At 44.3% G+C, this 26,309-nt stretch overlaps 2 protein-coding genes across 2 annotated transcripts in view; one reads left to right on the forward strand and one right to left on the reverse strand.

Annotated features, from left to right (window-relative positions):
* Positions 1 to 246: 246 nt before the first annotated feature.
* On the reverse strand, positions 247 to 5,058 carry LOC121551471 (39S ribosomal protein L12, mitochondrial-like). The gene is made up of 5 exons (XM_041864149.2): positions 4,830 to 5,058; positions 3,553 to 3,748; positions 2,443 to 2,517; positions 1,534 to 1,671; positions 247 to 1,159 (listed from the first exon to the last, which is right to left on the reverse strand). Exons 1-5 carry the CDS (start codon positions 4,886 to 4,888, stop codon positions 1,043 to 1,045), a joined length of 585 nt encoding a protein of 194 aa, XP_041720083.2. The 5' UTR covers positions 4,889 to 5,058; the 3' UTR covers positions 247 to 1,042.
* A 117-nt stretch (positions 5,059 to 5,175) lies between these two features.
* The window catches only part of LOC123482535 (methyltransferase-like 26 B), a gene marked incomplete at its 3' end in the record, with an annotated part of 50,434 nt that continues 29,300 nt past the window's right edge, over positions 5,176 to 26,309 (forward strand). Inside the window, exons 1-3 of the mRNA XM_045210682.1 lie at positions 5,176 to 5,443; positions 5,763 to 5,965; positions 19,513 to 19,675. Coding sequence (XP_045066617.1) covers positions 5,766 to 5,965; positions 19,513 to 19,675 — 363 coding nt within the window. The remainder of the gene's footprint in view (positions 5,444 to 5,762; positions 5,966 to 19,512; positions 19,676 to 26,309) is intronic.

Consider the following 26,309-nt stretch of genomic DNA (forward strand, 5'->3'; position numbering starts at 1 on the left):
TTTATTTTACCTTTATTTAACTAGGCAAGTCAGTTAAGAACAAATTCTTATTTACAATGACGGCCTACACCGGCCAAACCCAGACGACGCCCAACGGGACTCCCAATCACGGCCAGTTGTGATGCAGCCTGGAATCGAACCAGGGGGTCTGTAGTGACGCTTCAAGCACTGAGATGCAGTGCCTTAGACCGCTGCGCCACTCGGGAGCCCAATGGAACGGTATCAAACACAAACATATGGAAACCACCTGTTCGACTCCGTTCCATAATTCCATTCCAGCCATTACAATGAGCCCGTCCTCCTATAGCTCCTCCCACCAGCTTCCACTGGCGAATACAGACAGTCAAACATAGATATTGTAATGGTCACTGTGGAGGCTGGGTTGTCAGGAGAAATAACATGCCACGTTAGCAACGAGGCTTTCAGGGCAACTCACCCCCAGACAAACAGACTGACAGAGACAGACTGGCCCAGGGCCAGCTTGACTGCAGCCCAATGGGCAAAAGTACCAGGCTGATAGACAGGCTGGTTTCCATTCTCCACCCTTCTCCCGTACTGTGTCCTCATACTCCACGTCATGGACTTAAAAGCATAGGGTTGACGTAAACATTGGCTTTAGAGAGTTTGAGTTTCCACCGTTGTTAAATCAATGTGAAAAAAGAACGCAAGACAAGTGCACACTTCGGGAGAAGGATTGGAGAATCGGGACGCAGACAGACAGACAGACAAACACGACAAATGGACGAGCAGATTGATGAGCGGCCGGCGGGTGTGTTCAGGCTCTGAGCCTGAGGAGTTCAGTCTGAGTTAGTTTCTCCCGACCCGCCTCACACCGTCCAGTTGGTAGCTAGTACAGCAACGTTGTCAAAAGGCAATATTTTAGTTTCCTTTTCCAAGGTATTGGTTCCTTTCTTCCATTTATACTGCTGTATAAAACAGAAAAATAGACAGAACGGGGAGAGGAGGAGTATCCGCAGCCAGACGGTGGATGGATGGAGATGGGGTCAGTCGGGTGGAGGCAGGGATGGTCTCCTCCAGGTCTCTACTCCAACACCACAGTGCCTCCTGCTGTCTCCAGGGCGGCCTTCAGCTTCTCCGCCTCCTCTTTAGACACATTGGCTCTGATCTCCTGGGGGAGGGACTCCACCAACTTCTTAGCCTGGTGGAGGACAGAGGAGAGGGGATCAGGTGACCTATAGTAACATTAACACAAAGTGACCTCCTAGACGGACATGACTTGATGTCTTCTAGAGTAAGAAACAGAAGGATGATTATAGAGAGAACAGAGAAGTCAACCAACTTCTTAAGACGATCATATACATAAAGAGTGCAGTATCACAGAGTGAAAGGCCTCCAACCCAATGCAAAGCTAGCCTACGTCGCAGATTGATTTGACTGTGTGTCCTTTAAGCGCGGACACTGGAGCATGTGTGGTAATAGGTGGAAAGGACAAACGATTACAAAGACAGGAAAGAACAAAACAATACATTGTCTGGCTGTGACATCAGAGAAAAAAACAAAACAGCATCTTACCTGCACCAGGTTCAAGCCTTGGATGCAGTTCTTCACTTCCTTTATGAGTTTGACTTTCTCTGCTGCCTTCAGTTCTGTCAGTTTTACTGTGAAGTGAGTCTTCTCTTTCTTGACTGGCGCCATCTCCTCCTCCACTGCCTATAGGAGCAGAATGAATACAATGGAAGGTTAGAACATGCCATATCTATGCCCTGAGGCCACTATATTACATCCTTATGTGTACAGTCAAGCAGAAAGATTGCATTGCAGTAAAGAAGCTTACATTTTCCATTGAAACTAAACCAGGTTAAAGCATTTTTTGATAGAAGGCCAATGAGGGCGGGGTAAGGGGTAACCATAGGGCATCACGTAAGGGCGGGTAAGGGGTAACCATAGGGCATCATGTAAGGGCGGGGTAAGGGGTAACCATGGGGCATCATGTAAGGGCGGGGTAAGGGGTAACCATGGGGCATCATGTAAGGGTGGGGTAAGGGGTAACCATGGGGCATCATGTAAGGGCGGGGTAAGGGGTAACCATGGGGCATCATGTAAGGGTGGGGTAAGGGGGTAACCATGGGGCATCATGTAAGGGTGGGGTAAGGGGTAACCATGGGGCATCATGTAAGGGTGGGGTAAGGGGTAACCATGGGGCATCATGTAAGGGTGGGGTAAGGGGTAACCATGGGGCATCATGTAAGGGTGGGGTAAGGGGTAACCATGGGGCATCATGTAAGGGTGGGGTAAGGGGTAACCATAGGGCATCACGTAAGGGCGGGGTAAGGGGTAACCATGGGGCATCATGTAAGGGTGGGGTAAGGGGTAACCATAGGGCATCACGTAAGGGCAGGCTAACCAATACAGGTAAAGAAATAAGCTTTATTAACCTATTGAATAAAACACCTAAACACACTGAAATAATCCCTGTCTTACCAGAGCTGCAGGTGCTGCTCCTGCAGCCATGGCTGCCATTGGCATCATCCCAACATCCTGGATATTCAGGGTTTTCTGGGACAAAAATTAAACATACTTTATATAGAAGTCATTCAACAAGATGAGTGTTCAAGTCAAATCTAATTTTATTCGCCATATGCTTCGTAAACAACAGGTGTAGACCAACAGTGAAGCGCTTACTTACGGGCCCTTCCCAACAATACAGAGAGAAAAATAGAGAAATAATAGAAAAGTAAAACATGTAATAATAGATATATAATGAGTAACGATAACTTGGCTTTATACACGGGGTACCAGTACCGAGTCGATGTGCAGGGGTACGAGGTAATGGAGGTAGATATGTACATATAACTAGGAACAAAGTGACTAGGCAACTGGATAGATAATAAACAGTACAGCAGCATGTGATGAATCAAAAGAGATAGTGTAAAAAGGGTCAAGGCAGACAGTTACATTTAGGGCCTTCCTCTGACACCGCCTGGTATAGAGGTCCTGGATGGCAGGGAGCTCGACCCCAGTGATGTACTGGGCCGTACGCACAACCCTCGATGTAACAGTTGGACAAATGGAGTTGTAGCCTATTGTACAGGTAGCCTAGCAGTTAAGGGCGCTGGGCCAGTAACCGAAAGGTCGCCGGTTTGAATCCCTGAGCCGACTACGTGAAAAATCTGCTGATGTGCCCTTGAGCAAGGCACTTAACCCTAATTGCTCCTGTAAGTCGCTCTGGATAAGAGTGTGTGCTAAATAAATAAATAAATGTGTTGTCAGATTTGCCTAATTATACTCAAGTACAGGCCAATGTGCTATATGCATGGCTATGTACTATGTGTTATATATAGACCAATGTGCTATAATTTATGGCACTGATTGAGTGGCACTGGATACGAGCGTCTGCTAAATGACTAGCTCAGTTGGTAGAGCAAGGGCGCTTGCAACACCAGGGTTGTGGGTTTGTTTCCCACGGGGGCCAGTATGAAAATGTATGCACTCACTAACTGTAAGTCGCTCTGGATAAAAGCGTCTGCTAAATGACTAAAATGTCAAATGTAAATGTGGCCTAATGTAAATCTACATGTTCCAGTTCCATACCTTGAGCAGCTCGTTGAGGTCTGACACCTCTAACAAGGTGAGGCTGGTGATGTCGTTTACCAGCTGGGTGATTTTGGGGGGGTACTGTTTAGGGGCTCCATCCAGAGGGGGGGCAGTGATGACATCAGAAAGGTTGGCTGGGCTGGTCCCAAGTGTTCGGAGGAGGGCACATAGCGTTGGTGTCTGGAGCACCTGCCTGTGGAAACGAGTCATATGGTTAAGACTTATGTATCATTCAATGCAGTGTTTCCTCTGCCATTGTATAGAGGGGGCAGGCAGTCCGCCTAAGATAGTTTGGTTTCTATTGGTTTAAATTGACCATTTTGGTGCCAGTTCATTTGCAACTATGCACCAGTTTATAAGACTCAGGCTCCTTTGTGCCGCTACACATTCAGAGGGCCTGGATGTTGCTTTAGGGGCCTTTTGAGTCCCATCTGGAAAAACATCTAGGGCCTAGGGAAATGACTGATTCAATGTTCTCATAGATCTCTCAAAGATTCTTCAAATCCCCCACCAGCTAGTAATCTAGCACTAGCTAGCTACTATTCCTCATCCTAATTTTCCCGCCTGGTTCAATTGAGAAAGGGGGTACCTAGTCAGTTGCACAATTGAACGCATTTAACCCAACCCCTCTGAATCAGTGGTACAACTGCCACAGTAAGGTTGACAAGATCATTATACAATGGGGAAAATCTATACAAATCAGCAATCAGAACCAGGAGGAAATCTTTAGCAAGGTGCAGGAGATGACAATCATTTGTCAAAGTTAAACACACATGCCATACCAGAAACACATGACCTTGGCTGGCTCTCATAAGGAATGAACGAACAGCGGGCATTCGGTCCATGGAACTAGCTAACGTTATTTCCTACTAGCTGAGCCTACTCACTCTAGTTAACAAGCTAGTTAGCTGGTTTTATAACTAACTCCACGTGACAGATGAATCCATTTGGCTGCAAGATTGTTCCTCACTAACTAACTAACGAGGAATTGGTGGCATTGCGGTTGCTAGCTAGCATAGTTAGCCGGCTGATCATAAAATCCGTTCCTTCACAAAGCAAATGAATGAGCCAAGGGTTATGTTAACATTTCTATGTGACTATGTGATTCAGACTATTTGGGGAACATGAATGGTTAATGCATGGCAAATTAGCTAGCAATTCTCTGCCCTTCAGTCTTTTAGAGCTAGCAAACCATCTAACTCCCGTGTCCCACTGTTCTAGAATTTACACAAGCACAGTTCCAGCCGCGCTCCCCGGTTATGACACCCGCTTACCGATGCGTCTGTGCGGTAATCCGCAGTGCGGTCCGAATGCAATGTCTTGTGCAGTACATGTTTATTATTTGTGCCCCCGGATCTCCTCGAGATACGTCCAATTCACAGTCACAATGCAGCCTGTCAGTCCTGGACCTTCTCCCTCAAAAGCACATGGCGTCCTCCACTCTCTGTTACTGACCTACCCACAATGCATTGCGCCACAAACGCTTTGTAGTTGGACTACATAACTTTATTAACAAAGGAGCTTTTGTCAATTTCTGTGACTGTGTGTGTGTGTGTGTGTGTGTGTGTGTGTGTGTGTGTGTGTGTGTGTGTGTGTGTGTGTGTGTGTGTTTGTGTTTGTGTTTGTGTGTTTGTGTGTGTGTGTGTGTGTGTGTGTGTGTGTCGGTCTGTTGGTCTGTTCTTTTCCCCGAGTGCTCAAAGTTATAGCCTTCTGTCTAAAAATATCTCCCATTTTGGGGAGGAGTGTTGTTCACTAGTGCTTTCCGAATCCTCTTAACCAGGTAATCTCATAACCCATCTGCCGTATAGGCTATCGGCTATTACCCATCAGCCACCTCCCAGTCCCAGCCTACACCAATATGTAATGTCCTTAGCCAGCTCAAGAAAAGGTGAGTGTCAAACAGTACTATTTACACCATAACAACAGCTGTATAATGATGATATACATTAGTCCGTAATTGTTGTAGGTTCTCTCTCTCCCTTCCTCTTCGCTCGTGTAGCACATATTGGACTGTGTGGGTTGATAAGTCTATGCATTATAATATCTCTCTCCATCTCCCCCCTCTATCTGTTCTCTCTCTCTCTCCATCTCCCCCCTCCAACTGTTCCCTCTCTTTCTCCATCTCCCCCCCCCTCCCCCCCTCTATCTGTCTCTCCATCTCCCCCCCCCCCCCCTCTATCTGTCTCTCCATCTCCCCCCCCCTCCAGACCATGCTAATCTCTCCTCTAGCAGACAGGAACCAGAAGGAGTTGTGTTCAGTGTTGAGTGATGTGTTGGAGGAGCAGTCTCACAGGGAACTGTTTGCCTTAGAGCTTGGCTCTGGCACCGGACAGCATGTGGTCAACTTCGCCATGGCCATGCCCTTCATCACCTGGCAACCGTCAGACATCAAAGAGGAGTCCCGTGACAGGTGGGGCCTGCTAGGACCAAATACAGTATATATATGTATACCATGATATAGAGGTAGATACTATAACTATATAAAGTCTAATATATATATATATAGATACCATGATATATAGGTAGATACTAGAACTATATAAAGTCTAAAATATAGATACCATGATACAGAGGTAGATACTATAACTATATAAAGTCTAATATATAGATAGATAGATAGATAGATAGATAGATAGATAGATAGATAGATAGATAGATAGATAGATAGATAGATAGATAGATAGATAGATAGATAGATAGATAGATAGATAGATAGATAGATAGATAGATACCATGACACAGAGGTAGATACTAGAACTATATAAAGTCTAATATATATATATACAGTGAGGGAAAAAAGTATTTGATCCCCTGCTGATTTTGTACGTTTGCCCACTGACAAAGAAATGATCAGTCTATAATTTTAATGGTAGGTTTATTTCAACAGCGAGAGACAGAATAACAACACAAAAATCCAGAAAAACGCATGTCAAGAATGTTATAAATTGATTTGCATTTTAATGAGGGAAATAAGTATTTGACCCCTCTGCAAAACATGACTTAGTACTTGGTGGCAAAACCCTTGTTGGCAATCACAGAGGTCAGACCTTTCTTGTAGTTGGCCACCAGGTTTGCACACATCTCAGGAGGGATTTTGTCCCACTCCTCTTTGCAGATCTTCTCCAAGTCATTAAGGTTTCGAGGCTGATGCTTGGCAACTCGAACCTTCAGCTCCCTCCACAGATTTTCTATGGGATTAAGGTCTGGAGACTGGCTAGGCCACTTCAGAACCTTAATGTGCTTCTTCTTGAGCCACTCCTTTGTTGCCTTGGCCGTCTGTTTTGGGTCATTGTCATGCTGGAATACCCATTTTCAATGCCCTGGCTGAGGGAAGGAGGTTCTCACCCAAGATTTGACGGTACATGGCCCCGTCCATCGTCCCTTTGATGTGGTGAAGTTGTCCTGTCCCCTTAGCAGAAAAACACCCCCAAAGCATAATGTTTCCACCTCCATGTTTGACGGTGGGGATGGTGTTCTTGGGGTCATAGGCAGCATTCCTCCTCCTTCAAACACAGCGAGTTGAGTTGATGCCAAAAAGCTCCATTTTGGTCTCATCTGACCACAACACATTCACCCAGTTCTCCTCTGAATCATTCAGATGTTCATTGGCAAACTTCAGACGGGCATGTATATGTGGTTTCTTGAGCAGGGAACCTTGCGGGCGCTGCAGGATTTCAGTCCTTCACGGCGTAGTGTGTTACCAATTGTTTTCTTGGTGACTATGGTCCCAGCTGCCTTGAGATCATTGACAAGATCCTCCCGTGTAGTTCTGGGCTGATTCCTCACCGTTCTCATGATAATTGCAACTCCACGAGGTGAGATCTTGCATGGAGCCCCAGGCCGAGGGAGATTGACAGTTATTTTGTGTTTCTTCCATTTACGAATAATCACACCAACTGTTGTCACCTTCTCACCAAGCTGCTTGGCGATGGTCTTGTAGCCCCTTGTAGGTCTACAATCTTGTCCCTGACATCCTTGGAGAGCTCTTTGGTCTTGGCCATGGTGGAGAGTTTGGAATCTGATTGATTGATTGCTTCTGTGGACAGGTGTCTTTTATACAGGTAACAAGCTGAGATTAGGAGCACTCCCTTAAGAGTGTGCTCCTAATCTCAGCTCGTTACCTGTATAAAAGACACCTGGGAGCCAGAAATCTTTCTGATTGAGAGGGGGTCAAATACTTATTTCCCTCATTAAAATGCAAATCAATTTATAACATTTTTTACATGCGTTTTTCTGGATTTTTTTGTTGTTATTCTGTCTCTCACTGTTCAAATAAACCTACCATTAAAATTATAGACTGATCATTTCTTTGTCAGTGGGCAAACGTACAAAATCAGCAGGGGATCAAATACTTTTTTCCCTCACTGTATATATATATATATATATATATATATATATATATATATACCATGATGTAGAGGTAGATACTAGAACTACCAAACACTGCATTCCACAGTAAGAACATCATACCAAAGGTCAAGCATGGTGGTGGTGGTGTGATGGTTTGGGGATGCTTTGCTACCTCTGGACCTGGACGACTTGCCTTAATAGAAGGAACCATGAATTCTGCTCTGTATCAGAGAATTCTACAGGAGAATGTCAGACCATCCGTCTGTGAGCTGAAGCTGAAGCGCAGCTGGGTCATGCAGCAAGACAATGATCCAAAACACACAATCAAGTACACATGAAAATTGCTAAAAAAGCAACAAATTGGAAGTTTTGGAATGGCCTAGTCAAAGTCCAGACCTAATCCCAATTGAGATATTGTGGCAGGACTTGAAACGAGCAGTTCATGCTTGAAAACCCACACGTCACTAAGTTAAAACAGTTCTGCATGGAAGAGTGGGCCAAAATTCCTCCACAGAAACGTGAGAGACTGATCAACAACTACAGGAAGCATTTGGTAGGAGTCATTGCAGCTAAAGGTGGTACAACCAGTTATTGAGTGTAAGGGGGCAATTACTTTTTCACACAGGGGAATTGGGTGTTGCGTAACTTTGTTTATGAAATAAATATGTAATTGTTGTGTTATTTGTTCACTTATGTCCCCTTTATCTAATATTAGGTTTTGGTTGAAGATCTGATAATTCAGTATCACAAATATGCAAAAGTAGAGAAAATTAGAAAGGGGGCAAATACTTTTTCATAGCACTGTGTATGTATATATACAGTGGGGGAAAAAAGTATTTAGTCAGCCACCAATTGTGCAAGTTCTCCCACTTAAAAAGATGAGAGAGGCCTGTAATTTTCATCATAGGAACACGTCAACTATGACAGACAAAATGAGAATATTTTTTCCAGAAAATCACATTGTAGGATTTTTTATGAATTTATTTGCAAATTATGGTGGAAAATAAGTATTTGGTCAATAACAAAAGTTTCTCAATACTTTGTTATATACCCTTTGTTGGCAATGACACAGGTCAAACGTTTTCTGTAAGTCTTCACAAGGTTTTCACACACTGTTGCTGGTATTTTGGCCCATTCCTCCATGCAGATCTCCTCTAGAGCAGTGATGTTTTGGGGCTGTCGCTGGGCAACACGGACTTTCAACTCCCCTCCAAAGATTTTCTATGGGGTTGAGATCTGGAGACTGGCTAGGCTACTCCAGGACCTTGAAATGCTTCTTACGAAGCCACTCCTTCGTTGCCCGGGCGGTGTGTTTGGGATCATTGTCATGCTGAAAGACCCAGCCACGTTTCATCTTCAATGCCCTTGCTGATGGAAGGAGGTTTTCACTCAAAATCTCACGATACATGGCCCCATTCATTCTTTCCTTTACACGGATCAGTCGACCTGGTCCCTTTGCAGAAAAACAGCCCCAAAGCATGATGTTTCCACCCCCATGCTTCACAGTAGGTATGGTGTTCTTTGGATGCAACTCAGCATTCTTTGTCCTCCAAACACGACGAGTTGAGTTTTGGTTTCATCTGACCTTATGACATTCTCCCAATCCTCTTCTGGATCATCCAAATGCACTCTAGCAAACTTCAGATGGGCCTGGACACGTACTGGCTTAAGCAGGGGGACACGTCTGGCACTGCAGGATTTGAGTCCCTGGCGGCGTAGTGTGTTACTGATGGTAGGCTTTGTTACTTTGGTCCCAGCTCTCTGCAGGTCATTCACTAGGTCCCCCTGTGTGGTTCTAGGATTTTTGCTCACTGCTCTTGTGATCATTTTGACCCCACGGGGTGAGATCTTGCGTGGAGCCCCAGATCGAGGGAGATTATCAGTGGTATTGTATGTCTTCCATTTCCTAATAATTGCTCCCACAGTTGATTTCTTCAAACCAAGCTGCTTACCTATTGCAGATTCAGTCTTCCCAGCCTGGTGCAGGTCTACAATGTTGTTTCTGGTGTCCTTTGACAGCTCTTTGGTCTTGGCCATAGTGGAGTTTGGAGTGTGACTGTTTGAGGTTGTGGACAGGTGTCTTTTATACTGATAACAAGTTCAAACAGGTGCCATTAATACAGGTAACGAGTGGAGGACAGAGTAGCCTCTTAAAGAAGAAGTTACACGTCTGTGAGAGCCAGAAATCTTGCTTGTTTGTAGGTGACCAAATACTTATTTTCCACCATAATTTGCAAATAAATTCATAAAAAATCCTACAATGTAATTTTCTGGATTTTTTTCTCTCAATTTATCTGTCATAGTTGACGTGTACCTATGATGAAAATTACAGGCCTCTCTCATCTTTTTAAGTGGGAGAACTTGCACAATTGGTGGCTGACTAAATACTTTTTTCCCCCACTGTATATACCATGATATAAAGGTAGATACTACAACTATATGAAGTCTAATATATACACTACCAGTCAAAAGTTTGGACACACCTACTCATTCAAGGGTTTTTCTTTAGTTTTACTATTTTTTACATTGTAGAATAATAGTGAAGACAACTATGAAATAACACATGTAGTAACCAAAAAAAGTGTTAAACAAATTAAAATATATTTGAGATTTGAGATTCTTCAAATAGCCACCCTTTGCCTTGATGACAGCTTTGCACACTCTTGGCAATCTCTCAACCAGCTTCATGAGGTAGTCAACTGGAATGCATTTCAATGAACAGGTGTGCCTTCTTAAAAGTTAATTTGTGGAATTTCTTTCCTTAATGCGTTTGAGCCAATCAGTTGTGTTGTGACAAGGTAGGGGGGGTATACAGAAGATAGCCCTATTTGGTAAAAGATCAAGTCCATATTATGGCAAGAACAGCTCAAATAAGCAAAGAGAAACGACAGTCCATCATTACTTTAAGACATGAAGGTCAGTCAATACGGAACATTTCAAGAACTTTTGAAAGTTTCTTCAAATCAAATCAAATCAAATTTTATTGGTCACATGCGCCGAATACAACAGGTGCAGACATTACAGTGAAATGCTTACTTACAGCCCTTAACCAACAGTGCATTTATTTTAAACAAAAAAAGTAAGAATAAAACAACAACAAAAAAGTGTTGAGAAAAAAAAGAGCAGAAGTAAAATAAAGTGACAGTAGGGAGGCTATATATACAGTAAAATAAAGTGACAGTAGGGAGGCTATATATACAGGGGGGTACCGTTGCATAGTCAATGTGCGGGGGCACCGGCTAGTTGAGGTAGTTGAGGTAATATGTACATGTGGGTAGAGTTAAAGTGACTATGCATAAATACTTAACAGAGTAGCAGCAGCGTAAAAAGGATGGGGTGGGGGGACAGTGCAAATATTCCGGGTAGCCATGATTAGCTGTTCAGGAGTCTTATGGCTTGGGGGTAGAAGCTGTTGAGAAGTCTTTTGGACCTAGACTTGGCACTCCGGTACCGCTTGCCGTGCGGTAGCAGAGAGAACAGTCTATGACTAGGGTGGCTGGAGTCTTTGACAATTTTGAGGGCCTTCCTCTGACACCGCCTGGTATAGAGGTCCTGGATGGCAGGGAGCTTTGCCCCCAGTGATGTACTGGGCCGTACGCACTACCCTCTGTAGTGCCTTGCGGTCAGAGGCCAAGCAGTTGCCATACCAGGCGGTGATGCAACCAGTCAGGATGCTCTCGATGGTGCAGCTGTAGAATTTTTTGAGGATCTGAGGACCCATGCCAAATCTTTTTAGTCTCCTGAGGGGGAATAGGTTTTGTCGTGCCCTCTTCATGACTGTCTTGGTGTGTTTGGACCATGATAGTTCGTTGGTGATGTGGACACCAAGGAACTTGAAGCTCTCAACCTGTTCCACTACAGCCCCGTCGATGAGAATGGGGCGTGCTCAGTCCTCTTTTTTTTCCTGTAGTCCACAATCATCTCCTTTGTCTTGGTCACGTTGAGGGAGAGGTTGTTGTCCTGGCACCACACGGCCAGATCTCTGACCTCCTCCCTATAGGCTGTCTCATCGTTGTCGGTGATCAGGCCTACCACTGTTGTGTCGTCGGCAAACTTAATGATGGTGTTGGAGTCGTGCCTGGCCATGCAGTCATGGGTGAACAGAGAGTACAGGAGGGGACTGAGCACGCACCCCTGAGGGGCCCCCCGTGTTGAGGATCAGTGTGGCAGATGTGTTGTTACCTACCCTTACCACCTGGGGGCGGCCCGTCCAGGAAGTCCAGGATCCAGTTGCAGAGGGAGGTGTTTAGTCCCAGGATCCTTAGCTTAGTGATGAGCTTAGAGGGCACTATGGTGTTGAATGCTGAGCTGTAGTCAATGAATAGCATTCTCACGTAGGTGTTCCTCTTGTCCAGGTGGGAAAGGGCAGTGTGGAGTGCGATAGAGATTGCATCATCTGTGGATCTGTTGGGGCGGTATGCAAATTGGAGTGGTTCTAGGGTTTCTGGGATTATGCTGTTGATGTGAGCCATGACCAGTCTTTCAAAGCACTTCATGGCTACAGACGTCAGTGCAGTAGCAACAACCATCAAGCGCTATGATGAAACTGGCTCTCATGAGGACCACCACAGGAATGGAAGACCCAGAGTTACCTCTGCTGCAGAGGATACGTTCATTAGAGTTACCAGCATCAGAAATTGCAGGCCAAATAAATGCTTCACAGAGTTCAAGTCACAGACACATCTCAACATCAACTGTTCAGAGGAGACTGTGTGAATCAGGCCTTCATGGTCGAATTGCTGCAAAGAAACCACTACTAAAGGACACCAAGAAGAAGAAGAGACCTGCTTGGGCCAAGAAACACGAGCAATGGACATTAGACCGGTGGAAATGTGTTCTTTGGTCTGGAGTCCAAATTTGAGATTTTTGATACCAACCGCCGTGTCTTTGTGAGATGCGGTGTGGGTGAACGGATGATCTCCGCATGTGTAGTTCCCACTGTAAAGCATGGAGGAGGTGGTGTTATGGTGTGGGGGTGCTTTGCTGGTGACACTGTCTGTGATTTATTTAGAATTGAAGGCACGCTTAACCACCATGGCTACCACAGCATTCTGCAGCGATACGCCATCCCATCTGGTTTGGGCTTAGTGGGACTATCATTTGTTTTTCAATAGGACAATGACCCAACACACCTCCAGGCTGTGTAAGGGCTATTTGACCAAGAAGGAGAGTGATGGACTGCTGCATCAGATGACCTGGCCTCCACAATCCACCGACCTCAACCCAATTGAGATGGTTTGGGACGAGTCGGACGGCAGAGTGAAGGAAAAGCAGCCAACAAGTGCTCAAAATATGTGGGAACTCCTTCAAGACTGTTGGAAAAGCATTCCAGGTGAAGCTGGTTGAGAGAATGCCAAGAGTGTGCAAAGCTGTTATCAAGGCAAAGGGTGGCTATTTGAAGAATCTCAAATATAAAATATATTTTGATTTGTTTAACACTTTTTTAGTTGCTACATGATTCTATATGTGTTATTTCATCGTTTTGATGTCTTAACTATTATTCTACAATGTAGAAAATAGTAAAAATATAGAAAAACCCTTGAATGAGTAGGTGTGTTCAAACTTTTGACTGGTAGTCTATATTTATATATACAGTTGAAGTCGGAAGTTTACATACACTTAGGTTGGAGTCATTAAAACTCGTTTTTCAACCACTCCACAAATGTCTTGTTAACAAACTATAGTTTTGGCAAGTCGGTTAGGACATCTACTTTGTGCATGACACAAGAAATGTTTCCAACAATTGTTTACAGACAGGTTATTTCACTCATAATTCACTGTATCACAATTCTGATAGGCTAATTGACATAATTTGAGTCAATTGGAGGTGTACCTGTGGATGTACTTCAAGGCCTACCTTCAAACTCAGTGCCTCTTTGCTTGACATCATGGGAAAATCAAAAGAAATCAGCCAGGAGCTCAGAAAAGAATTGTAGACCTCCACAAGTCTGGCTCATCCTTGGGAGCAATTTCCAAACGCCTGAAGGTACCACGTTCATCTGTACAAACAATAGTATGCAAGTATAAACACCATGGGACTATGCAGCCGTCATACCGCTCAGGAAGGAGACGCGTTCTGTCTCCTAGAGATGAACGTACTGTAACGATCCCTGCAGTCTGAGTCGGTTTCTGTCTGGGTATTAGTTTTCTGCTCGGGATCTCCAGTTTCCCGAGGGTTCTGGAACGCTCCCTGCCTGGTTGCCGGGCAACGTTGCTAGGCGGGAGCTCTCTTGATTTCCGCACCTGCATCCCATCAGCAATCTGCACACCTGGTCCTGATCATCACCCTTCTTAGGCTCTGTCCTAACATCCATTCCCTGCCGGATCGTTAGCCATGAACAGTATGTTTGTCCGTGTATCAGCCTTGGAACTTCTAGCGTTAGTTTTGTTGTTTTGCACCTTTTGACTTGCTGTATACTTACCTCCGTTTTGTTCTATCTGCAGTCACTCACCCGGAACCTTCACCCAACCTCTGCCTGATGGTCGGCGGCTGCCGAGCCATTACTGGACCTACCACTGCACCCTCAACAACCCATCCACGCCACCCGCTCTGTTCCCTGGATTATTCAGCCTCACTCGTGGATCTATTAAATAAACACTCACCTTTGTTTCAATTTACCTTGTCCTGGTCTGCTTCTGGGTTCTGGCTTAGTAAACCGTGACAGAACGATCCGGCCAGTAATGAACCCAGCGGACCTGGACTCTGTTCGCCATGCCATTACCCATCAGGAGAAGATGTTGGGCCATCATAGCACGGAGCTACAGGAGATCGCGTTGGCAGTTCGGAACCTTTCTACCGGTCTGACGGAGGTCCAGAACCAGCGCAAGTTTCCGGTGGAGGATCCACTACCGGTTTCACCCATCTCGCCTGCCGCTTCTGGAGCGGTGTCCTTCCGTGAGCCCAAGGTTCCGACGCCGGATAAATATGAGGGGGAGCTGGGAAGATGCCGTTCTTTCCTTATGCAGTGTGGGTTAGTGTTCGATTTACAGCCCTACTCTTATGCCACAGACAAGGCTAGGATAGCCTTTGTGATTGAGTTGCTGCGTGGTCGAGCGCTGGAGTGGGCTTCAGCCGTTTGGGAACGACAAGACCCCTGCATGGCTTCATACCAGGGGTTCACGGCCGAGATGAGGAAGCTCTTCGACCATTCCGTCCGAGGGAGGGACGCAGCTAGGCGCCTGTTTTCGCTTCACCAAGGAACTCGCAGCGTGGCCGACTTCGGGATCGAGTTCAAGACGTTGGCTGTGGAGAGTGGGTGGAATGAGGAGTCTCTGCAAGCGGCCTTTTACCAGGGTCTGTCGGAGCAGCTCAAGGATGAGTTGATCTCCTATCCGGAGCCTAGTGACCTGGACAGCTTGGTAGCCTTGTCTATTCGGGTGGATAATCGAGTCCGAGAGCGAAGGAGGGAGAAGCAATGGGTTCCGTCCAATCGATCAGCTTCTCAGGTTCCAGTCGGGTCGGGGATTGGACCAGAATACGTCGATCATCGTCCACCACACAGGATTAATGGAGAGGTCCTGTCTCCCGATTCTGAACCAATGCAAGTAGGGCGGCACGGGTTAACCAAGGAGGAACGCCAACTCAGACGTAGGACTAACTGTTGCCTCTACTGTGGTGGTTCGGGACATTACCTCGCCACCTGTTCCCGGCGGTCGTCAAACTGCGCGGCTCGCTAAAGTTGGGAGGACTTTTAGCGAGCCAGTTTCGACCTCTCAATACCTCTGTCAGACCCCGTTTCCCGGCTACCCTTATGAACAGGAATCAGAGCTTAGCGATTAACGCTTTTATCGATTCAGGTGCCGATGGAAGCTTTCTTGATGCCGAGTTGGTGGAACAGCTGGGGCTTTCCAAGGAGCAATTGCCGGAAGCCATTAAGCGACCACTCTGAACGGCAGTAGTCTGGCACGTATCACGATGAGGACTGAACCGGTTAAGATGCTGTTGTCGGGGAATCATTCGGAGATGATTTCATTCTTCATTCTGCCGTCTTCCCATGTTCCTCTGGTCCTTGGATACCCCTGGCTGAAGGAACACAATCCCACGTTCGATTGGGTGACGGGCAAGGTAACGAGTTGGAGCCTTGATTGTCATGCTAACTGTCTCAAGACTGCCTGTCCCCATTCGGTTCCCAGTCAGGTGATTGAGGCTAAACCCCCAGATTTGTCCCTGGTTCCCGAGACATATCACGATTTAGGGGAAGTGTTCAGTAAGCAAGATGGCTTGTCACCCTGGCGTGGCTCGGACGATGGCGTTTCTTCGCAGACGTTTTTGGTGGCCTGCCATGGCCGAGGATACTCGGGGTTATGTTGCTGCCTGTCCAGTGTGTGCGCAGAATAAGAGTACCAATCGGCCCAGCTCTGGACTACTTCACCCCCTTCCTATTCCCCGGCGACCATGGTCGCATCTGGCCCTGGACTTTGTCACTGGGTTGCCCGTTTCTGAGGGAAACACGGTCGTTCTGACTATCGTGGACAGATTCAGCAAGTTCGCCCACTTTGTGCCTATTGCCAAGCTTCCCTCTGCCTCGGAGACGTCCGAGATCCTGGTTAGGGAGGTTTTCAGGGTCCACGGTTTGCCCAGTGATATCGTTTCCGACCGTGGCCCTCAGTTTACCTCTGCTGTCTGGAAGTCCTTCTGTTTGGCCATTGGAGCTACAGTCAGCCTCACATCTGGTTTTCACCCCCAATCTAATGGTCAGGCGGAGAGAGCCAACCAGAAGATGGAATCCACGCTACGCTGCCTTGTCTCCTCCAACCCCACCTCCTGGGTCTCTCAGTTGCCTTGGGTTGAGTATGCCCACAATACTCTCCCTACATCTGCCACTGGGATGTCTCCCTTCCAGTGCCTGTATGGCTACCAACCTCCCTTGTTCCCTTCTCAGGAGAAGGAGCTCTCAGTGCCCTCTGTTCAGGCCCATATTCGTCGTTGCCACCGGACCTGGCATCGGGCCAGAAAGGCACTCCTTAGAGTTTCGGACCGGTATCAGCTCCAGGCGAATCGTCGCCGGATCCCCGCTCCCACCTATACCATCGGAGATAGGGTCTGGTTGGCCACACGGGATCTTCCTTTACGGACTGAGTCTAGGAAGTTGTTACCGAAGTTCATTGGTCCGTTTGTGGTGGAGAAGGTGATCAATCCGGTGGCAGTTCGACTCAAACTACCGAGGACGCTCAGAGTCCATCCCACCTTTCATGTCTCCTGCCTCAAGCCTGTTCTCCTCAGTCCTCTGTTGCCTCCTCCGCCTCCTCCTCCTCCTCCTCGGATGATCGGAGGTGGTCCTGCCTACACGGTGCGACGCATCATGGATTCCAGACGGCGGGGCCGGGGTTTCCAGTATCTCGTGGACTGGGAGGGGTATGGTCCTGAGGAGAGGAGTTGGATTCCGCGGCGACAGATCCTAGATGCTGACCTCATTCGTGACTTCTACCGCCTCCATCCTGGCGCTCCGGGAGTCCGCCCGGTGGCGTTCGTCGGAGGGGGGTACTGTAACGATCCCTGCAGTCTGAGTCGGTTTCTGTCTGGGTATTAGTTTTCTGCTCGGGATCTCCAGTTTCCCGAGGGTTCTGGAACGCTCCCTGCCTGGTTGCCGGGCAACGCGTTGCTAGGCGGGAGCTCTCTTGATTTCCGCACCTGCATCCCATCAGCAATCTGCACACCTGGTCCTGATCATCACCCTTCTTAGGCTCTGTCCTAACATCCATTCCCTGCCGGATCGTTAGCCATGAACAGTATGTTTGTCCGTGTATCAGCCTTGGAACTTCTAGCGTTAGTTTTGTTGTTTTGCACCTTTTTGACTTGCTGTATACTTACCTCCGTTTTGTTCTATCTGCAGTCACTCACCCGAACCTTCACCCAACCTCTGCCTGATGGTCGGCGGCTGCCGAGCCATTACTGGACCTACCACTGCACCCTCAACAACCCATCCACGCCACCCGCTCTGTTCCCTGGATTATTCAGCCTCACTCGTGGATCTATTAAATAAACACTCACCTTTGTTTCAATTTACCTTGTCCTGGTCTGCTTCTGGGTTCTGGCTTAGTAAACCGTGACACGTACTTTGGTTCGAAAAGTGCAAATCAATCCCAGAACAACAGCAAAGGACCCTGTGAAGATGCTGGAGGAAATGGGTACAAAAGTATCTATATCCACAGTAAAACGAGTCCTATATCGACATAACCTGAAAGGCCGCTCAGCAAGGAAGAAGCCACTGCTCCAAAACCGCCATAAAAAAAGCCAGACTACGGTTTGCAACTGCACATGGGGACAAAGATCTTACTTTTTGGAGAAATATCCCCTGGTCTGACGAAACAAAAATAGAACTGTTTGCCCATAATGACCATCGTTATGTTTGGAGGAAAAAGGGGGTTGCTTGCCAGCCAAAGAACACCTACCCAACCGTGAAGCACAGGGGTGGCAGCATCATGCTGTGGGGGTGCTTTGCTGCAGGAGGGACTGGTGCACTTCACAAAATAGATGGCATCATGAGGAAGGAAAATTATGTGGATATATTGAAGCAACATCTCAAGACATCAGTCAGGAAGTTAAAGCTTGGTTGTAAATGGGTCTTCCAAATGGACAATGACCCCAAGCATACTTCCAAAGTTGTGGCAAAATGGCTTAAGGACAACAAAGTCAAGGTATTGGAGTGGCCATCACAAAGCCCTGACCTCAATCCTATAGAAATTCTGTGGGCAGAACTGAAAAAGCGCCTGCGAGCAAGGAGGCCTACAAACCTGACTCAGTTACACCAGCTCTGTCAGGAGGAATGGGCCAAAATTCACCCAACTCATTATAATATAATATAATAATATAATATGCCATTTAGCAGACGCTTTTATCCAAAGCGACTTACGGTCATGCGTGCATACATTTTTGTGTATGGGTGGTCCCTGGGATCGAACCCACTACCTTGGCGTTACAAGCGCCGTGCTCTACCAGCTGAGCACGGCGCTTGTGGGAAGCTTGTGGAAGGCAACCCGAAACGTTTGACCCAAGTTAAACAATTTAAAGGCAATGCTACCAAATACTAATTGAGTGTATGTAAACGTCTGACCCACTGGGAATGTGATGAAATAAATAAAAGCTGAAATGAATCATTCTCTCTACTATTATCCTGACATTTCACATTCTTAAAATAAAGTGGTGATCCTAACTGACCTAAGACAGGGAATTTTTACCAGGATTAATTGTCAGGAATTGTGAAAAACTGAGTTTAAATGTATTTGGCTAAGGTGTATGTAAACTTCCGACTTCAACTGTATACCATGATATAGAGGTAGATACTAGAACTATACATTACTCTGGACCCTCTCATCTCTGATTCTATATAAAAGGTAGTTGTTGCCACATGCTTTCGTATATGCATTCCTCATATCCATATTATATCCATATTATATCCCAACGCACTAAATAGGCTCACATTGTAATTACATTTTCTATGAGGTAATTACAATGTAATAATAATGCTATTTTCTGACCGTGAGCGTTTATTATTATCAAGCCATGAGATGTCATATTTTGCATAGCTGCAGTTGTTCATACATTTCATACTATCTATGGAAAATATGGAGTTAAGGCTCCAGTGGGTGTGATGTTATTCTTTGCAGTATCCGATCCTACATAGTGGCAACCAAAGTGAAGTCTGTGCTGCAGCCTGTGCACCTGGACGTCAGCGAACCCTGGGAGAAGTGGGCGGGCCTTCCACACAGCGCCTGTGATGTCATCGTGGCCATCAACCTGCTTCAGTACAGCTCCTTCAAAACTGTAGAGGTAGGCCTTTACATGTCATGATTACGTTTGATATTTGGCTGTGAAGTTTTATGAATGCATGAGTGAAGATGTGTCATAGTAACTCATAGCCTGTGTGAAGTGTCAGTATAGTAACTTATAGCCTGTGTGAAGTGTCAGTATAGTAACTTATAGCCTGTGTGAAGTGTCAGTATAGTAACTTATAGCCTGTGTGAAGAAGTGTCAATATAGTAACTCATAGCCTGTGTGAAGTGTCAGTATAGTAACTTATAGCCTGTGTGAAGTGTCAGTATAGTAACTTATAGCCTGTGTGAAGTGTCAGTATAGTAACTCATAGCCTGTGTGAAGTGTCAGTATAGTAACGTATAGCCTGTGTGAAGTGTCAGTATAGTAACTCATAGCCTGTGTGAAGTGTCAGTATAGTAACGTATAGCCTGTGTGAAGAAGTGTCAATATAGTAACTCATAGCCTGTGTGAAGTGTCAGTATAGTAACTTATAGCCTGTGTGAAGTGTCAGTATAGTAACTCATAGCCTGTGTGAAGTGTCAGTATAGTAACTTATAGCCTGTGTGAAGTGTCAGTATAGTAACTCATAGCCTGTGTGAAGTGTCAGTATAGTAACTCATAGCCTGTGTGAAGTGTCAGTATAGTAACTTATAGCCTGTGTGAAGTGTCAGTATAGTAACTTATAGCCTGTGTGAAGTGTCAGTATAGTAACTCATAGCCTGTGTGAAGTGTCAGTATAGTAACTCATAGCCTGTGTGAAGTGTCAGTATAGTAACTTATAGCCTGTGTGAAGTGTCAGTATAGTAACTTATAGCCTGTGTGAAGTGTCAGTATAGTAACTTATAGCCTGTGTGAAGTGTCAGTATAGTAACTCATAGCCTGTGTGAAGTGTCAGTATAGTAACTTATAGCCTGTGTGAAGTGTCAGTATAGTAACTTATAGCCTGTGTGAAGTGTCAGTATAGTAACTTATAGCCTGTGTGAAGTGTCAGTATAGTAACTTATAGCCTGTGTGAAGTGTCAGTATAGTAACTTATAGCCTGTGTGAAGTGTCAGTATAGTAACTTATAGCCTGTGTGAAGTGTCAGTATAGTAACTTATAGCCTGTGTGAAGTGTCAGTATAGTAACTCATAGCCTGTGTGAAGTGTCAGTATAGTAACTTATAGCCTGTGTGAAGTGTCAGTATAGTAACTCATAGCCTGTGTGAAGTGTCAGTATAGTAACTTATAGCCTGTGTGAAGTGTCAGTATAGTAACTCATAGCCTGTGTGAAGTGTCAGTATAGTAACTCATAGCCTGTGTGAAGTGTCAGTATAGTAACTTATAGCCTGTGTGAAGTGTCAGTATAGTAACTCATAGCCTGTGTGAAGTGTCAATATAGTAACTTATAGCCTGTGTGAAGTGTCAGTATAGTAACTTATAGCCTGTGTGAAGTGTCAGTATAGTAACTTATAGCCTGTGTGAAGTGTCAGTATAGTAACTCATAGCCTGTGTGAAGTGTCAGTATAGTAACTTATAGCCTGTGTGAAGTGTCAGTATAGTAACTTATAGCCTGTGTGAAGTGTCAGTATAGTAACTTATAGCCTGTGTGAAGTGTCAGTATAGTAACTTATAGCCTGTGTGAAGTGTCAGTATAGTAACTTATAGCCTGTGTGAAGTGTCAGTATAGTAACTCATAGCCTGTGTGAAGTGTCAGTATAGTAACTTATAGCCTGTGTGAAGTGTCAGTATAGTAACTTATAGCCTGTGTGAAGTGTCAGTATAGTAACTTATAGCCTGTGTGAAGTGTCAGTATAGTAACTTATAGCCTGTGTGAAGTGTCAGTATAGTAACTCATAGCCTGTGTGAAGTGTCAGTATAGTAACTCATAGCCTGTGTGAAGTGTCAGTATAGTAACTTATAGCCTGTGTGAAGTGTCAGTATAGTAACTTATAGCCTGTGTGAAGTGTCAGTATAGTAACTCATAGCCTGTGTGAAGTGTCAGTATAGTAACTTATAGCCTGTGTGAAGTGTCAGTATAGTAACTTATAGCCTGTGTGAAGTGTCAGTATAGTAACTTATAGCCTGTGTGAAGTGTCAGTATAGTAACTTATAGCCTGTGTGAAGTGTCAGTATAGTAACTTATAGCCTGTGTGAAGTGTCAGTATAGTAACTTATAGCCTGTGTGAAGTGTCAGTATAGTAACTCATAGCCTGTGTGAAGTGTCAGTATAGTAACTTATAGCCTGTGTGAAGTGTCAGTATAGTAACTTATAGCCTGTGTGAAGTGTCAGTATAGTAACTTATAGCCTGTGTGAAGTGTCAGTATAGTAACTCATAGCCTGTGTGAAGTGTCAGTATAGTAACTTATAGCCTGTGTGAAGTGTCAGTATAGTAACTTATAGCCTGTGTGAAGTGTCAGTATAGTAACTTATAGCCTGTGTGAAGTGTCAGTATAGTAACTCATAGCCTGTGTGAAGTGTCAGTATAGTAACTTATAGCCTGTGTGAAGTGTCAGTATAGTAACTTATAGCCTGTGTGAAGTGTCAGTATAGTAACTTATAGCCTGTGTGAAGTGTCAGTATAGTAACTTATAGCCTGTGTGAAGTGTCAGTATAGTAACTTATAGCCTGTGTGAAGTGTCAGTATAGTAACTTATAGCCTGTGTGAAGTGTCAGTATAGTAACTTATAGCCTGTGTGAAGTGTCAGTATAGTAACTTATAGCCTGTGTGAAGTGTCAGTATAGTAACTTATAGCCTGTGTGAAGTGTCAGTATAGTAACTTATAGCCTGTGTGAAGTGTCAGTATAGTAACTTATAGCCTGTGTGAAGTGTCAGTATAGTAACTCATAGCCTGTGTGAAGTGTCAGTATAGTAACTTATAGCCTGTGTGAAGTGTCAGTATAGTAACTCATAGCCTGTGTGAAGTGTCAGTATAGTAACTTATAGCCTGTGTGAAGTGTCAGTATAGTAACTTATAGCCTGTGTGAAGTGTCAGTATAGTAACTTATAGCCTGTGTGAAGTGTCAGTATAGTAACTTATAGCCTGTGTGAAGTGTCAGTATAGTAACTTATAGCCTGTGTGAAGTGTCAGTATAGTAACTTATAGCCTGTGTGAAGTGTCAGTATAGTAACTTATAGCCTGTGTGAAGTGTCAGTATAGTAACTTATAGCCTGTGTGAAGTGTCAGTATAGTAACTTATAGCCTGTGTGAAGTGTCAGTATAGTAACTTATAGCCTGTGTGAAGTGTCAGTATAGTAACTTATAGCCTGTGTGAAGTGTCAGTATAGTAACTTATAGCCTGTGTGAAGTGTCAGTATAGTAACTTATAGCCTGTGTGAAGTGTCAGTATAGTAACTCATAGCCTGTGTGAAGTGTCAGTATAGTAACTTATAGCCTGTGTGAAGTGTCAGTATAGTAACTTATAGCCTGTGTGAAGTGTCAGTATAGTAACTTATAGCCTGTGTGAAGTGTCAGTATAGTAACTCATAGCCTGTGTGAAGTGTCAGTATAGTAACTTATAGCCTGTGTGAAGTGTCAGTATAGTAACTTATAGCCTGTGTGAAGTGTCAGTATAGTAACTTATAGCCTGTGTGAAGTGTCAGTATAGTAACTCATAGCCTGTGTGAAGTGTCAGTATAGTAACTTATAGCCTGTGTGAAGTGTCAATATAGTAACTTATAGCCTGTGTGAAGTGTCAGTATAGTAACTTATAGCCTGTGTGAAGTGTCAGTATAGTAACTTATAGCCTGTGTGAAGTGTCAGTATAGTAACTCATAGCCTGTGTGAAGTGTCAGTATAGTAACTTATAGCCTGTGTGAAGTGTCAGTATAGTAACTCATAGCCTGTGTGAAGTGTCAGTATAGTAACTTATAGCCTGTGTGAAGTGTCAGTATAGTAACTCATAGCCTGTGTGAAGTGTCAGTATAGTAACTCATAGCCTGTGTGAAGTGTCAGTATAGTAACTTATAGCCTGTGTGAAGTGTCAGTATAGTAACTTATAGCCTGTGTGAAGTGTCAATATAGTAACTTATAGCCTGTGTGAAGTGTCAGTATAGTAACTTATAGCCTTGTGAGTGTCAGTATAGTAACTTATAGCCTGTGTGAAGTGTCAGTATAGTAACTCATAGCCTGTGTGAAGTGTCAGTATAGTAACTCATAGCCTGTGTGAAGTGTCAGTATAGTAACTCATAGCCTGTGTGAAGTGTCAGTATAGTAACTTATAGCCTGTGTGAAGTGTCAGTATAGTAACTTATAGCCTGTGTGAAGTGTCAGTATAGTAACTTATAGCCTGTGTGAAGTGTCAGTATAGTAACTTATAGCCTGTGTGAAGTGTCAGTATAGTAACTTATAGCCTGTGTGAAGTGTCAGTATAGTAACTCATAGCCTGTGTGAAGTGTCAGTATAGTAACTTATAGCCTGTGTGAAGTGTCAGTATAGTAACTTATAGCCTGTGTGAAAGTGTCAGTATAGTAACTTATAGCCTGTGTGAAGTGTCAGTATAGTAACTTATAGCCTGTGTGAAGTGTCAGTATAGTAACTCATAGCCTGTGTGAAGTGTCAGTATAGTAACTTATAGCCTGTGTGAAGTGTCAGTATAGTAACTTATAGCCTGTGTGAAGTGTCAGTATAGTAACTTATAGCCTGTGTGAAGTGTCAGTATAGTAACTTATAGCCTGTGTGAAGTGTCAGTATAGTAACTCATAGCCTGTGTGAAGTGTCAGTATAGTAACTTATAGCCTGTGTGAAGTGTCAGTATAGTAACTTATAGCCTGTGTGAAGTGTCAGTATAGTAACTTATAGCCTGTGTGAAGTGTCAGTATAGTAACTTATAGCCTGTGTGAAGTGTCAGTATAGTAACTTATAGCCTGTGTGAAGTGTCAGTATAGTAACTTATAGCCTGTGTGAAGTGTCAGTATAGTAACTCATAGCCTGTGTGAAGTGTCAGTATAGTAACTTATAGCCTGTGTGAAGTGTCAGTATAGTAACTCATAGCCTGTGTGAAGTGTCAGTATAGTAACTCATAGCCTGTGTGAAGTGTCAGTATAGTAACTTATAGCCTGTGTGAAGTGTCAGTATAGTAACTTATAGCCTGTGTGAAGTGTCAGTATAGTAACTCATAGCCTGTGTGAAGTGTCAGTATAGTAACTTATAGCCTGTGTGAAGTGTCAGTATAGTAACTTATAGCCTGTGTGAAGTGTCAGTATAGTAACTTATAGCCTGTGTGAAGTGTCAGTATAGTAACTCATAGCCTGTGTGAAGTGTCAGTATAGTAACTTATAGCCTGTGTGAAGTGTCAGTATAGTAACTTATAGCCTGTGTGAAGTGTCAGTATAGTAACTTATAGCCTGTGTGAAGTGTCAGTATAGTAACTTATAGCCTGTGTGAAGTGTCAGTATAGTAACTTATAGCCTGTGTGAAGTGTCAGTATAGTAACTTATAGCCTGTGTGAAGTGTCAGTATAGTAACTTATAGCCTGTGTGAAGTGTCAGTATAGTAACTTATAGCCTGTGTGAAGTGTCAGTATAGTAACTTATAGCCTGTGTGAAGTGTCAGTATAGTAACTCATAGCCTGTGTGAAGTGTCAGTATAGTAACTTATAGCCTGTGTGAAGTGTCAGTATAGTAACTTATAGCCTGTGTGAAGTGTCAGTATAGTAACTCATAGCCTGTGTGAAGTGTCAGTATAGTAACTTATAGCCTGTGTGAAGTGTCAGTATAGTAACTTATAGCCTGTGTGAAGTGTCAGTATAGTAACTTATAGCCTGTGTGAAGTGTCAGTATAGTAACTTATAGCCTGTGTGAAGTGTCAGTATAGTAACTTATAGCCTGTGTGAAGTGTCAGTATAGTAACTTATAGCCTGTGTGAAGTGTCAGTATAGTAACTCATAGCCTGTGTGAAGTGTCAGTATAGTAACTTATAGCCTGTGTGAAGTGTCAGTATAGTAACTTATAGCCTGTGTGAAGTGTCAGTATAGTAACTTATAGCCTGTGTGAAGTGTCAGTATAGTAACTTATAGCCTGTGTGAAGTGTCAGTATAGTAACTTATAGCCTGTGTGAAGTGTCAGTATAGTAACTTATAGCCTGTGAGTGTCAGTATAGTAACTTATAGCCTGTGTGAAGTGTCAGTATAGTAACTTATAGCCTGTGTGAAGTGTCAGTATAGTAACTTATAGCCTGTGTGAAGTGTCAGTATAGTAACTTATAGCCTGTGTGAAGTGTCAGTATAGTAACTTATAGCCTGTGTGAAGTGTCAGTATAGTAACTTATAGCCTGTGTGAAGTGTCAGTATAGTAACTTATAGCCTGTGTGAAGTGTCAGTATAGTAACTTATAGCCTGTGTGAAGTGTCAGTATAGTAACTTATAGCCTGTGTGAAGTGTCAGTATAGTAACTTATAGCCTGTGTGAAGTGTCAGTATAGTAACTTATAGCCTGTGTGAAGTGTCAGTATAGTAACTCATAGCCTGTGTGAAGTGTCAGTATAGTAACTCATAGCCTGTGTGAAGTGTCAGTATAGTAACTCATAGCCTGTGTGAAGTGTCAGTATAGTAACTTATAGCCTGTGTGAAGTGTCAGTATAGTAACTTATAGCCTGTGTGAAGTGTCAGTATAGTAACTCATAGCCTGTGTGAAGTGTCAGTATAGTAACTCATAGCCTGTGTGAAGTGTC

This window comes from Coregonus clupeaformis, chromosome 35 (assembly GCF_020615455.1).
Source record: "Coregonus clupeaformis isolate EN_2021a chromosome 35, ASM2061545v1, whole genome shotgun sequence".
Taxonomy (NCBI): domain Eukaryota; kingdom Metazoa; phylum Chordata; class Actinopteri; order Salmoniformes; family Salmonidae; genus Coregonus; species Coregonus clupeaformis.